The sequence below is a fragment of the Helianthus annuus genome, chromosome 8 (assembly GCF_002127325.2).
Source record: "Helianthus annuus cultivar XRQ/B chromosome 8, HanXRQr2.0-SUNRISE, whole genome shotgun sequence".
Taxonomy (NCBI): Eukaryota; Viridiplantae; Streptophyta; class Magnoliopsida; order Asterales; family Asteraceae; genus Helianthus; species Helianthus annuus.
Genome location: NC_035440.2, coordinates 128568499 through 128584899, shown reverse-complemented (window position 1 = coordinate 128584899; position 16401 = coordinate 128568499). Strand labels below are relative to the sequence as shown.

General features: G+C 36.5%; 1 protein-coding gene across 1 annotated transcript; it reads right to left on the bottom strand.

Annotated features, from left to right (window-relative positions):
* Nucleotides 1–9892: 9892 nt before the first annotated feature.
* LOC110907006 lies at nucleotides 9893–11308 on the bottom strand. The gene has a single exon (XM_022152047.1). It carries the CDS (start codon nucleotides 11306–11308, stop codon nucleotides 9893–9895), a length of 1416 nt encoding a protein of 471 aa, XP_022007739.1.
* Between the last annotated feature and the right edge of the window lie 5093 nt (nucleotides 11309–16401).

Below are 16401 nucleotides of genomic sequence, written 5' to 3'. Positions count from 1 at the left end.
ATGAAATCATGTGAATTATCAAATCCATAACACACATCATCCGAACAATCAAATCATCATACTAAATTCAATGCATCAATTACTCAATCATGAATATACATAGCATTATCATTCAGATATGACTTCTGCCATTCTCATGCAAATAAGAACCTTATGGCCGACATTTATTTTTAGAGTGCACATGGTTTGATGAGAACACATGGCCACCGTTTACATATTACAATTAACAAACAACAATCATCCAAAATTATTAACTCACATACCGAATAAATGCAAGGACATAAGAGAGGGTGCCTTGAAAGTAGAAAAGCTTCGATGGGGGAAAGGGGTTTACTGCCGTCACTATTTTGAGGGAGTATGGAACAAGTAGGGTTTTGGATATGATAGTGCTAATCGAAAAACGTAACCTATGGGTAATTATAAGCCAAGTCAATGACCGGCCCCTAAATCAATGCCCACTTGAGCTCTACTAGGCCCAATTGTATATTCAAATCATAAGGTGAGTTCGGATTGGGCTTTGGTTTAGAAATTGAACTCGTGCAACATCAGCATAGAATACTTGGTGTGTGTGTGGCCCGGATTGGTGAACAAACAAGTGCGGCCCGAGCATGCGAACAACGATTATCGTTTACTTATAGCTTTAACAAGTAACAACTAGCAAACATTCACCGCCACGTGTAATAAAACATAATGTAAATGAAGTAATACAAGATTTAAAAGTTACGAGGTTAGACGACACTAACCTTGAAAGTTCGGGTTGTCACAGCAAGGGCGAATGGTGTACCTGGATTGTAGACGAGAAAACCTCAAAACCGAGCTCTTGAAGATGAGAATTAGAGATTGTTAAATCCCTGGAACTAATGGAGAGTACCATGAAAAGAACATGTTCCTTCTTCTACGCGACACACGATTCCGGTTTTGCCAAAAAACAACACCGAACCAGCAGCCCAACTTCATACGCTAATGATGTTCATCATCAGAAGGTAATTATCATGCCATCCAAAATACTCAACAACTCAGTGTTATATAATACCCCAAAACAAACCATGAAATCACAATTTACCTCAATGTTATTCATATACCACCATGGCATCCAGCCGACCACCACCTACACCATCATAAAAATAAATACACAATATATGCATTCCAGCCGACCACCCACCTACACCCATCTCAACTATTTCAGACCGTCACTGTTACCACCGTAGTCAACAACCTTTGCACCATCGCCAACTGCCAACGCTATCACCACTATCCACCGTCGCACCATGTCTCACCCTCACCTCCATCGCACACCACCAATCACCCATGACCATCACACCACCGTCGACCTCCATCATAGCCACTACCCTCACCACCATTATCTGTTATCTCCGAACACCACCATGCACTTTCATGGCCGAAACTCTCACCGAATAAAACTCGAGCAACCCAAGCAACATAAACAGAACCAACGCAAGAATACATAAAGGAGTTTACCTTAACATGATTTTGAAGTTACACCACCGGAAACCGCCTTGAACCACCATCGTTGCCGTACCGTTATTTTCTCGTTCTTTCTTTCTCTGCTGTCGCACCCATGAACTCCATACGGTTGTAGGGTTTTGATGATATAATATAATCACTAATTTACACTTCAAACCCCCTTATCTTTCACCCTTTTATAAGTTATTCCCAAAGTAACATCATGTTTTATTACTTACATTACACCCCCTACAAGTTCTATTATGATGAAACCATTGCGTCTAAAACCATACCTCGTCTCATACTCGCAAGACCCGTTAGTTACTCGCAAAATAGTTTAAGGTAGGAAATTCAAGATGTTACACAAACAACCATCAACTTTTACATCAAAGAAAATATAAAACAATATCAAAATAAATTAGGTAAACTTCATGTGTAAATAATTACATCAACATACAAACAAATCGGCTATAGAACAGAATATATAAAAGCGATACACTAAAGATTCTTTATTGCTTTCTAGAATCATCATCAGTCAATCATCATCATCATCATCATCATCTATAAAGCCATACAATGAAATCATACAGATTAAAAAATTAACAACAAATAAGGTTTCTAGAACCCTAACTTTCCAAATAGATACACATTTGACTAAAATCAAACAGGGGTTAAATCACATATGAAATCGAACCCTAAATCATATGAACCCTAACTACATAATCAAAACATGTAACAAAATAAAAAAACTGCTATTACATATTGAATTCATGTAAAAATCAAAAACATATAACAAAACAACAACAAATCAAATTTCAAACCCTAAAAAATAGGGTTAAGTTATTACAAATTGAATTCATGTACAAAATCAAATATACACACACAACAAAGTCAAAACTGCTAATAAAAATCAACAAATTACAATACATGAACAAAAAAATTAAAACACTAATACACAAAACATATATCCGTCCAAAATCAAAATCGGCTATAACAGACCCTAAATAAGAAAATGTACACCACAATAACATCAATCGCGTATGATAATCTAACAAACAAAGAATCTTTCAAAACCATTGAATCTGAAACATCCAATAAAATAAAATGAAATCGTATGTAAAAGATGGAGATATCTGTTTCAAGAATCAATACCGTCGATGTAGACTATTATCTAATGAACAACGATATATTAAAACCATATATCAAACTGTATGATACTGAAAGATCTGTACTGAAATCGAAATGATAAAAAAATATGTATAAACATAGTAAACAAACCACTAACGTGTATCATTAACAAATACACTCAATACAACATAAATCAGCCCCAACACAAATTATTCCACTATGATTATTCCAAAACCCTAAAAACTACCACCTCTTCACCAAATCGGCTATAGAACAGAATATATAAAAGTGATACACTAAAGATTCTTTATTGCTTTCTAGAATCATCATCAATCAATCAATCATCATCATCATCTATACAGCCATACAATGAAATCATACAGATTAAAAAATTAACAACAAATACGGTTTCTAGAAACCTAACTTTCCAAATAAGCACAATTGTTCAAATACTTGAGGTTATAACAATGGATTGGAAATCTAAATAAACAATCCAGCAAGTAACGAATGGAATCACGGGTGAAGATACAAATAGATACACATTTGACTAAAATCATACAGGGGTTAAATCACATATGAAATCGAACCCTAAATCATATGAACCCTAACTACATAATCAAAACCTGTAACAAAATAAAAAACTGCTACTACATATTGAATTCATGTAAAAATCAAAAACATATAACAAAACAACAACAAATCAAATTTCAAACCCTAAAAAATAGGGTTAAGTTATTACAAATTGAATTCATGTAAAAAATCAAATATACACACACAACAAAGTCAAAACTGCTAATAAAAATCAACAAATTACAATATATGAACAAAAAAATTAAAACACTAATACACAAAACATATATCCGTCCAAAATCAAAATCGGCTATAACAGACCCTAAAAAAGAAACTGTACACCACAATAAAATCAATCACGTATGATAATCTAACAAACAAAGAATCCTTCAAAACCATTGAATCTGAAACATCCAATAAAATAAACCGAAATCGTATGTAAAAGATGGGGATATCGGAATCAAGAATCAATATCGTCGATGTAGACTATTATCTAATGAAGATTGATTATACCTCTTCACTAAAACGCCGATTTGATCTAGAGGATTTGATTTACAGCAAGATTAGATCTAATTAAACACTATAATCGATCATAAATACTCGAATTAGAGATTACCGTATATGATTTGTCTTCAAATCCGTTGATTCTCGATCAAAATTATTGGCTCCTCTGTTCGCCGTCTTCATTCAGAGAAGAGAAGAAAGAGAGAACGAAATAGGGTTTTGAGAGGAGAGAGAGAGAGTTAAGCGTAAATGAGAAGACTTAGCTCAATCCTCAATTATGAGGTGTGCCACATAGATGCTGACATGGCTTGCTGAGTTGGCTTGCACCATTGGGTGACATGTGTCCCCCAATGGTTTGCTTTATTATATATATAGATTCAGTTTACTAAACGTGTAGAAACCTACTGGCATATCATCAGCGAGACCGTTTATCACATTTTAACATTCCATTTCATTAGCATGTTGTGATTGTCTTACTGATATACTATCATTTCCTCTTTTTACACAAAAACTCATTATGAATTTTCTCATGTTTTTGGCTTTTTCAAATTTTCAAATGTTTTTGTATTTTTAAATTTTTTACTCCCCCTAAAATTCAAAACATTTAAAGAAAATTTGACAAACCGATGCAGATAGCTTCATCTCGCCATCCATTTCTGCTTCACATTCTCTGTTTATCTCACATTCACCCCATGATTTACAAACCACTTGATTATAACGTTTTGAAACCATTATTCAATCTTGTTTTATCATGTGTTTGTTTAGCCGTGAGGGTTTCGGCGTTTTCCTTTTAAATTTTTCAAAAGATTTTAACAATTTAAACCAAACACTTCATGTTTTTAACCACAGACACAAGTTTTTCTCCTCATGTGCCAGGCTGTTCCGTTATTCATGTTGAACTTGAATTGGCACTTGAACACCTGCACACGTAAATGAATTTGATTAGTTTTGAATTGGAACCCAATCCATACTGGATTTAGGTTTACCAAATTCATCAACATATGACATGAACGACCTTTCACAATTTCTTTTATATTCAAACACTTTTATAAAAATTTTATCTGAAAATTTATCTTTCTTTGATTTTTAACCATTTGATTAACCAATTTTTCCTTCTTTATTCTCTCTTTTGTACTAAGATTTGTATCTGATGAATTTGTTTTACTTGACCGATCATTCTTTGGAGAGCAAAACGATTCATCAGAACTAATATCTGAATCAACGTTAGTATCCGAGGACAAAATCTTTTCTAAATACTCTCTCGCTTTCTTTCTTTTCTTTCTCAGTCTATCTTTCTGCCCTTGTGACAATTAGATCATTTGGTTTTTGGGCTTTTCTTCTATTTTCTCAGTTTTCTTAGCCATTTTATGAGATTCGGCCCTCGATCTTCTCTTTGATCTCATTGTGCAATCTCTGGCAATATGACCTCTGATTTGACATTCATAAAATCTTCTCGTCTCATATCTCTGACTCTGGCAGTTAACAGCAATGTGTCCCTCCAAACCACATTTGTAACACACCCTGTTATCATAGCATTCTCCACTTTCAAACCAAACACTTAGATCGTAACATTGATTTGCCTTGTGGTAATCATTACTTCTCCTTTTTCTATCATCATAATGATTTGTCTCTAAAGAATCTTCATTCCATCTTCTCTTGTAAGCTTGATTTGACTTTTGAGCACCGCGATTAAACCTGCACCACTTTTTAGCAACTTTTTGTGACTTTTGATTTTTAAATTTTTGTGAATTTTTGTTTTTACAGTAATTTGATGATTGAACTGATGATCTTTGATTTTGAACATTTTTTGAATTTTTAAAATTTTTAACATTTTGTTTTTGTTCCCCATTTTGCTTAGAAGTTGAACACTCACCTTTTTCAGCAAATTGTGGAATTGTTTCTTTAAATTTTTCTTTTAGTTTCAAAAATATATTCTTTTTATCATTTTTATCATCAGATTCATCATCACAATCTTCAATTATGACTTTGTCATAATTTGTGACATCGTCACTTATTTGAGTTTTCACTGAGGGATTTTTGTTTTTCGTGTTATCAGGTACAGCCGTTTTTGTTTTGCCCTTTTCCTGACGGTTTACACCCAATACCACGGTTACAAAATTCATATTCATCCTCCCCCGTTTCTTCATTTTTATTGATCGGTTTTGGAACTATATTATCAAACATCAAGGACGAAGCAACAAAACCCTTCAATTTCTTTTCTAAATCTTCAATTTTATTTTTAGCAATCTCAGCATCTTGTTCAAATTTTGTGATTTTTTCTAGATGCGAGTTTATTATATTTTGTTTTTCAAAATCATTTTTATTTAAAATTGATTTTTCATTTTCTAAAATTTTTATTTGATTTTTCAAATCATTTTCTAATTTTATAAATTTTTTTTTTGGGTAAAGGGTTACCCTGGTTCACTTTCATATATCACAACCAATAAAAAACAAGTAGTAAGGGGAGTCCTTACTAGTTCACAATCCTGACATACCAGGAAAGTGTTAACACGCTAAAAGCAAACCACAAACATAAACAAAACAACTCTAGCTACTAACTAGATACAACCAAAAAAAAACACTACATGCTTGGCACATTCCATTTATCTAACAAGGTCAATCCAGTTGTGGAGCTCTTGACCTTCACCGAGGCTAGCTTCAATCTAACCTTAGACACAATAGCTTCTGAAATCACATGCACCGTACGCTTCTTTGCTTTAAACAGCCTCTGGTTACGCTCTTGCCATATAAAATAAGCCGTCGCCGCTAGGAGTAAACGCCCAATGATGCTTCACATAGACTTCTTTGAAGGAACTGCAATCAACCATTCGACCATATCCTCCCACTTACTGGACATTAGTTGAATTCCCGCAAATGATTTAACTGAAGACCAAACCTGCGTTGAGAACGGGCATTGAAAAAACAAATGATCATGTGAATCCGGTTCCAAACAACACAGCGGACATGATAGCCGATTAAGATTAGAAAGACCTCCTACATCCCATTGCCTTAATTTATCTTGCGTCTTGAGTTTCTTCTTGCAAATGAGCCACGCCAAAAAAGCATGTCTCGGAATATAGTTTGCAAACCAAACTATGTCAACCCATGGGACACAAACACCCTGACTACGAATCGAATTCCACACCATAGATGCTGAGTAACCCGTCACCCGTACCATCACACCACACTAGAAAATCAGAACGGTTAGAACAAATAGTAGGTGGTTGTATGTTTAATAACACCGGAAATAAATCCATCCATGCTCTCGGCCACCCCCAATCACCATTATTCAGAATCTCACGAACCTTCGTGTTAAGATTAAAACCCGCATTATGCACCCTTCGTGCTGAAATAAAGTCACATAACGGACCTATAGGTGACCACCGATCAAACCACGCTGACGTACTAAGACCATCCCCAATCTTCGTGATGATAAAAGGATGAATTCGATCACGGAGGTTCAATATATTTCGCCACCCCGTTGCACTATTTCCCCTTGACCGAAGCTGCCAAAACGACTGGCCTTTTATTTTGTGCTCATGGATCCAATTTACCCATATCGAATTTCTTCTAGTTAGAAGACTCCATATATGAGTAGTCATTAACGCCATATTCATATCTCGGATTCTCCTTATACCCAACCCACCTTCAAATTTTGGAAGGCACACATCAGACCATTTAACCTTTGCACGGCCTTTCTTCATTGGACCTTGACACCAGAGAAATGCCCGCATCTTTTTCTCCAGATCATTAATAATACTAGCCGGAAGGATAAAAACAGACGCCCAATAAATATGCATGGAAGATAATACAGATTTAATCAGCTGAAGGCGCCCCGCAAAGGACAAAGTTTTATTTTTCCAGCTATCAATTCTAGCTTCCATCTTTTCAACTAAAATCTTGCAATCTTTGTAAACTAACCTTGAGGATACTAGCGGCACTCCTAAGAATCGAACTGGTAAGTTGCCTTCCTCAAACGTCATCAATTGTAAAATGCTTTGCTTCACCTCCCTGCCAACATTACCAAAGAAAACTGTACTCTTCGCCATACTTGGAGTAAGACCCGAAACATTCTTGAATTTCTGCAGCCCATCCATGATAATCCTAGCCGAAGAAACGTCGCCTCTAGAAAACATAAACAAATCATCCGCAAAACAAACATTCACAATTCTTTGTTTTTTACAAAGATTATGAAACTTGAAACTGGATGAATTATTCACCAAATTCCTTAAAATGAGCGTTAAAGCTTCCATCACCATAGTGAATAAATAAGGAGACATTGGATCACCTTGTCTCAACCTTCTTTTACCTTGGAAAAAACCATAAATATTACCATTCGCTCCAATAGAGAAAGAGACAGTCGTAACACATACCATTATCCAATGAACCATTTTGTGGTGAAAACCAAATCCCACAAGCAACGACTCTAGAAACGACCAATCTACTGTATCATACGCATTTTGAATATCAACTTTAAACGCACATTTCGGAGGCCCAGTATTACGATGATAATTATGCATCAACTCTTGTGTCAGCAAAATATTATCCGAAATACGTCTTCCAGGAACAAAGGCTGATTGATTAATATCCACCACATCGTCCAGCCCATCCTTAATTCTATTTGTAATAATCTTGCTAATGCACTTATAAAGAACATTACAGCAAGATATGGGGCGATAATCTAGAACCGAATTAGGAGTATGGACTTTAGGGATGAGAGCCAGAACCGTGTGATTCAATTCCTTTAGAAGTTTCCCATTAGCAAAAAACTCTTGAATAGCACAAGAGATATCATTTCCTACCACATCCCAAGAATGTTTAAAGAAAGCCGCTGAAAAACCATCTGGGCCTGGCGCCTTGTGATTACCAATAGAGAACATGGCTTCCTTCACTTCTTCTAGCGAGACATCCCGAACCATATGCTGTGCCTTCCGCGGACATAACCGCCTATGGAATAATTCATGATCTATGCTTTCCATAACATTACCCACAACACCTAAAAACTGCGTAAAATGCTCAACCAAAGCTTTCGGGACTTCCACACCTTCAAAGACAATACCATGGCGATCTTTAATACAATCTATTCGAGTAACATGATTCCTGCACTTGAGAGCATTATGGAAATAAGCTGAATTTGAATCACCAACATGAAGCCATTCCACCTTAGATTTTTGTTTTAAAAAAAAAAAACGTTCCTCATCCAGTTTGGCATCATTAAAAACACTAACCAAATCAGCTTCTTTATTTCGTAAATTAACATTAGTCGGATCAGCATCAATAGCCGTTTGAACCTCATCCAATTCCGCCCTTAGCTTAACAACCTTCTCATGCACGTTCCCTTGCTTATAAAACAATTTACGCATCAGGGACTTCAGCTGCTTCAAACGTTTCACAACACAATACATACAATTACCTGTGCATGGCAAACTCCACACTTTCAAGACTTCCTCCCTGAATTCAGGTTTATGAACTAAAAAATTAGCAAACTTAAACGATTTCGGGCCTGACTTTTGCAAGACTAGGAAGCTTTAGCACACACGGACTACGATCGGATACACGATAAGGTTGAAACACAGCATGAGCCGAGGGAAAATCTACCAGAAACTGAGCATTTCCCATAACTCTATCAATTTTCTTCATAACACCTATGCCTTTCTTCGGTTTTTGACTCCAAGTGTAATGCAGCCCAAACCGATTAATATCTAAAACCTCTATCTGCTCCACACACTCCTTGAAGTCTCTCATAGCCGTTGTAACATTTGATGAACCATACAAGTTGTCCTCCAAATTCAACGAAGAATTAAAATCACCCAGCAAAACCCACGGTTTATTACGAACAAAACAACTATGAATCTTTAAATTCTGCCATAGATCCTTCCTTTTAACATAGTTATTATCCGCATAAATAAACGAGCAAAAAAACGATTTATTATCAGCTTTATTAAACACTTGTGTATGCACAACCTGATTTGTTTGAGAGATGACCATTAAATGAGCCACATCCGCATTCCAACCCACAATAATTCTGGTACCCTTATCACATATCGCACCATTAGAAGTCCAACTCCACCTTCTACATATTTTCTGACAAACATTATAAACTTTAGCTACATCCATATGAGATTCCAAAATAGCACATACATTAAGATGATTTTCTTTGACAACTTCCTGAACCTCCTTCTGTTTAAGGGAGAGATTCAATCCCCTAATATTCCAAGCTGCGATACTACCCATCTAAACTCACAAAACCGGGAGTGCTTGCCCCCTCAGAGTTTGGTTTAACACCCGCTTCCATGAATAAAGCGGTTTCATCATACACCGTTTCAATATTTTCCTCATCATCCAAAATCTCTTCCGTACGGGTAACCTGGCAACTATTTGAGATTACATTTACTGGCTTGTTAAGACCATCACCTGCCTTATCCAAAATAGAAAACGGGTTAGACGTAGGGACTGAACTACTCGACGCCTCTCCACTTGAATTATTGCTCGGTTTCTTCTCAATGGGTCGATAAATGAAGTTTTGCTTCGGTTTGTTTATGATAATCCCCTTCTTCTTGTTATTCTTTCCCTTGTTAACAATAAAACCATCAGCATCTTTTTCTTCCACCGTATCCTTCACAATCTTGACATTTTTTGGGCACTCAGAAAACTGATGACCAAACACTTTGCATGTCTCACATCTCGGAGGACGCCACTCATACTCCACCTTCATGGTTTCTTTCACGTACCCTTCACCATCTACCATAGGGATAGCAATTTTTAGATCCTCCTTTATTTCCTCTTCAGCCGAGAGTTCAATTAGTGCTCGAGCAAAACTGCTCCTTCCCCATGCATCTGAACACATTTGAGCCGTATAAGAGTCAAGCATTTTTGGAGTACCCAGCTTAGTTGCTAGCATGCTCAAGCCGTCATCTGAATAAGCTGCTAATGGAACATTATGAATCTTAACCCACACCGCCACCTTTTTGATATCATCTTTTTTAAGAATTGTGGTCGGAGACCAAGCATTTAACAAGAACGGTGTGTTTTTGATCAGCCATGGACCACCTTCTAAGACCTCCTTCATTCCTTTTTCATCCGAGAACTTAAAAAAGAAAAAACCATTGGAATTCATCATTGATTTTTGTAAACCAAATTTCACCCAATTCTTTCTAGCAAAATACTCCACGACTGGAAAAGCCAGTCTCTTCCCTAGAAAATAGCCGTAGAGTGTATTTGCATACTTATCCTGGCTCATTCTAACAGTCTCTCTAGGCAGAACAATATCAACATCCTCTAACACTTCCTCAGATTTTAAAATTCTGAAATTAACAGGTTTAGTAGGCTTACTCGACTTCAATTTTGAAGCATAAGATATATCAGCTTGCTTGACTTGCCCCTGAGGAATCTGACCATCTTCAGCCTGAATATTACTCGTACCTTTAGCCAAGGTATTCACCATAACAGGTTTAGCAAATGGATTCTCCACAGATTTCGATATTTTTTCCAAACCATCCAAAATCGATGCATCAGATGTAGAAAACATCCCCCTTCTTGGAAGCTTCAGATTGTCGTCAATGTTGGTGACTCGGAGCCCTATTCCACGTTTCGAAGACAAACCCGCAGACTCATTCCCTGAACCATCGCTATTATTTCCCATGCAACCGCCACATGTGAATAATCTCTCTAATAAAACCGAAAAGTTAACACATGCACACGTGAAACCCTAATCAGCCGACAAGGAATCACGCTTAACCCTAATCAGCCGACAATAACAACTCTCTCAATAACAAGAATGCCGAAATCCCAAGAACAAAAGAAACCGTGATCCTTTAAACCCTAGAACAAAACTTCAACCCTTGATCGATTAAAATAGTGTCATCAATCTAGCTAAGTTAATCTCAGTTAACCGCAATCAATGGCTACCAGATTAATAAATTAGGGTTTCAGATTTTATTACTAAGGCGGCGATTTTCAAGAAAGAAAAGAAGAAACCCTAGTTCTTAATCGATCCCTAATGCTAACGAGTTCGTTATAGACTCTTGAAAGATCAAGAACTAACAGTTGACATTTTCAAATTTTGATTTTTCACAATTTGAGCACACAATTTGAGGACAGTGTTCTTGAAGCTTGTTGACAAATTTATCTAGAGTAAATCTTGAAAAATTATAATCTTTTTTCAACTCAATCAAAGCTTCATTCCATTCTGAAGGTAAGGCATCTGCAAATTTTGATATTTCTTCAGCATTCGACATTCTTACCGAGTAACACCTTAACCAGCCAAGTAAATCAGAATACCGTTCTTTCAACTGACTCAACGATTCATGTTTTTTACACCGAAATTGTTCAAATCTCTTAACCCAAACTTTTCTTTTAGTTTCATCCGGAAACCACGGTTGCACTTCCATACCATCATCCCATTCATACATTTTCTTAAACTCAAAAGTTATTGAAAACTCGGTTAAAAAAATATTAGTAGCTCAAAGTCCAAAAGTTTTAACTTCCACTAGTCCCACTAAACAATCTTGGTTTAATACTTGCAACAAACTTGATTCAAACTTGGCCCAAACAATAACCTAGAATTTTCAGCCCAACTTTATAATACTAGGCCAACACTTCTAAAATTCTTGGCACAAATCTACTAAAAAAGATCCTAACAATTTTTAGCCCAATACCAAGTAATCACGGTCCAAGTCAAACTCAAATGACTCGACTCAAACTCGAATTTTAACCTGTATAAACGACCCACTAAACGTTTGTAGCCCACTAAAATCCTTGCACTAGAAGCCCAAATCTCAAAACTTGCGGCCCACTAATGCTTTTTGAACTCAAATGTCAAGAATATTGGTCCACTCAAATGAATTATCCAATAAGAATCGGTCCAAATATCAACATTTCCTTTGATCACTAAAATTTCCAAACTTTTAAAATATTGACCCAATCTCGACTAAAATCTTATGATTCGAATGTAGTGAAATAACCCGGCCCAAATGATAAAATCTCAGCCCAACAATTGTTTAACAGCCATTATAAACGAAAATCCATTTTTTATATATTTTTAAAATTTGATTTTCACATGTGCACATCAAATCAATATTCCTTTTACAATCAATGAAGTGTAAAGTGTAATCTTGTCAAAACCTTTAATATCTCGTAGGGTTTTTTAATTTTTTATTATTTTTATTTTATTTAAATGTGAAGGGAAAAAGATCAAATTGGAAGTTAATTTTCGCTAGGAAGGATAGGAAGTCATAGGATTATGACATGTGACAAATTTTAAAATAAAGAGAAAGGGTATTTTAGTCAATCCAACTCCTTCTTCTCCCTTTTTCAAAACCCCGTAACTTCAAAACCTACCATCTTCAACTATTTCTTCACTTTCTATCTCAATAATCACTACATGATAGTGCAATTTTCATCACCAATCAATGATTCAAAACCCGATCAACGTGTTCTTCAGCTTTTTTGAAGAAAACCCAGTTTAATTTCATAAAAAAATCTCGTTTTTTCCGGTGATTTTGGAGATAATCACTCGATTCGTTCGATTCGAGCGTTGATAAGTGTTTCTATCATTCAAATTTCGTCAATTGATGAAGAAATCGGCTTCGATCCATGTAAGAAATTCTTTAATTTCATTTTCACGATCTGGGTTTTTGATTCAATCATTGCGTTTTACGATCTTTGCGGGGGTCCGGGGGCGGCAGCCCCTGGTAGCAGGGTCCCAGGGGCGGCAGCCCCTGGCGGGGTCCAAGGGGCAGAGCCCCTGGCTGGGGTTGAAACGCATCAGAAAAATTAATTTTCCAGAAATTAGCTCATTTCGAAGACAGTAATTCGTAGACAATTCAGACAGTTCACAGTGACAGACAGTTTTATGTATCCATTGCGTTTTAGAAATAAGAGAGTTTTATGTAGTTTCTGGCTATTGCGATCTAGAAAAAAACACATTTTTAAGTGTTTTTAGTCATTGCGTTTTAGGTAAAAAAACACATTTTTAGGTGTTTTCAGTCCATTGCGTTTTAGAATGAGTCATTTTTAAGTGTTTTCTAGCCATTGCGTTTTACATATAAGACATTTCGTTGTGTTTTTGGTGCACTGCGTTTTAGGTAAAACACTTTTTTATGTGTTTTCAGTCCATTGCGTTTTAGAAAACAAACATTTTAAGTGTTTTCTGGCCATTGCGTTTTACAAATAAGACATTTATTTGTGTTTTTGGTGCATTGCGTTTTAGGTAAAACACATTTTTATGTGTTTTCTGGCCATTGCGTTTTACAAATAAGACATTTCTGTGTGTTTTCTGGCCATTGCGTTTTACAAATAAGTCATTTCTTTGTGTTTTTGGTGCATTGCGTTTTAGAAAAAATGTCATTTTTTAGGTCTTTTTTTCATTGCGTTTTACGTAACTAGTGGTTTTTCTATTGCGTTTTACGCAACTGGGTTTAAAATTTTTTTTTTAAATATAGCAATAGTATACTCGTTTTAAAGATAAAAAACGCTCGTTTTTTTGGTGCAATTTTTATAAAAAAAATAATGTCGTATGAAAGAGTTATTAACGTTTAAAAAATGGGGGGGAATTGGAGGAGAGAGAAACTATTGGTTTGGATTGACTAGAATGCCCTTGAACAAACTCATGCGCCTCTTTTTTTCCTTTTAATTTCCCTGATTTAATCTTAGCCCTTGATTAACTTAATGGATGGTCAAGATCACTTCCTAGTCTTCCTAGTTAAATAAACTTCCTATTGTATCTCCACCCTAAATGTGAAAACCTTAATATCTATATAACAAAAACAATCAACAATCGGGTAAAACTCTAAAATCTTTATATCATGCACCGCACAATACCCCTTTCGGTTCTTCCACCAAGACTTATCTCCTATTTGACACTAACACCAATCGTCACATCAAACTTTTCAGATCTAAACTTGAATCAAATTTTTGATGCGTATGAACGAAAATGTAATTTTTCATCATATGTTCATTTATTATTTTCTGAATCGATTTGATGTGTATTACAAACTTCTTGTGATGTGTAGTTAACTTTTGAAGAACATTATCAAGTTTCAGCCTTTCTTATCTATTCAAATTTTAGGCTCGGTTTTAACGAGATGTTTTTTTGAACAATATACTGAGTTTTGATCAAGTTTCAGCAATTTGAACAAACTGAAATCAATGAAAGAACGACTGAAATGATCAAAACTTCAACAGAAACTCATCCAAACAAAACCGAAAACAACCAAAACAGTCCGATATCTTCACTGATGAAACACCGATTTACACAAGATTTATCGATGGGGTTATTTCGTCTATGGGGTTCAACCTCCTTCCTTACTCGTATCAATGGCTCGAGATCTGCAAAACAGTAAACACCGTCAGTCTCGTTAAGAGGGGCAGAAAGGGGATTTCCCTCTTAACCAGGCTCCGGTGTGAGAATAAGTACTGTTCTGAGAGAAATAAACAGTGTGTGTATAGAGTGAGTATGGGGAGTAAAAAGATCCTGAACTTGAATGATGAAGGGTCCTATTTATAGCCGGAGGGTGAAGAAGGAAGGAGCAGCTGTGCCAGCTGTGGGCGCGTGCCAGCTGTCCGACCAAGGGGAATATCCTCTTGGTCTGCTCTGTCATGGCAGGTGTAGTGGTACACGTGGCGTTCTTACATTTGCCCATGCTGGAGACCTCGTACTGGTGTTGTCAGCTCTGCTCCTTGATTTGTCGCAGGCCTATGTGGCGTTCTGCGAGTGATGACACGTGTTGTCTTTTATGTCGGATAGAGCATCTTTGGCGCCAGCTGTAAGTCTTCCAGAAGTTTCTAGAAGCTTCTGGATTGCTTCGCTGATGTGGACGCCTTGTATGCTCAAAAGTGGTGTGGTCCCTGCCATGTAGGCAGGGAATTGGGACCATACCTCTTCATTCACCGAAATGAATCGAAACTCGTCCGATTCAACACACGATTACACGCAGAGCATCCGTAGCTCTGATATCACTTGTGAGTTCAGGATCGGATCGATATGATCACAAGCTCTGCGGTGAATTCGGTTTAACGTGCGGAATCCGTTAAACCGAACTGTAATCGTGCACGAAGTCGTAAATAATACCGTTTTATTATCAAACAAACGACAACCGGACAGAGTTTCTACGCCTGCAATACAAAAACAACTCGATCTAGATGAATGTAGAAATTGATGATCTTGTGCGTAGTTGTTCTTGTCTGATATGTGCGTTCTCCTTATACGAAGGGACAAGTTGAACTATTTATAGATGGTGTGGCATCGTACCAATCACATACACGACTTCGTATGAACTCATGTAATCCACAGATACGAACGAAATCCCATGCAAGTCCCCTGGGTTCGTAATTTGGCATGCAAACTTCATATTTGTAGTTTTGTTATCTCATGGATGTGATGTTGATATGATGTCATCATTTAGTCAGAATGACATCATGTCTGGTCATATCTGATCTCGCATCGTGCCGTACCGTATCGTATCGTATCCCAACCTGACATTACCTAACGACACCTAGTGAAATCTCTGTCCGGTATGATACAGACTCAAGACTTTAAACGTTACAAATACAGAAAGATTTCTAACTATGGACATACAAAATGCAGTCACAGGTTTACGATTGTCTTTATTAAACACATTCATAGTTATTGGACTTAGTTTTCTAGTGGGCTTGGGTTAGGCCATGTAAGCCGAGTTTTATGTGGACCCTATATAATGTCTTGTTTAGTTCATTATTAGGGTTAACCAGTTATGC

Excerpts from the sequence above, each read along its gene's own strand:
- LOC110907006 (XM_022152047.1), bottom strand. The coding sequence starts at position 11,308 with ATGGGAAATAATAGCGATGGTTCAGGGAATGAGTCTGCGGGTTTGTCT.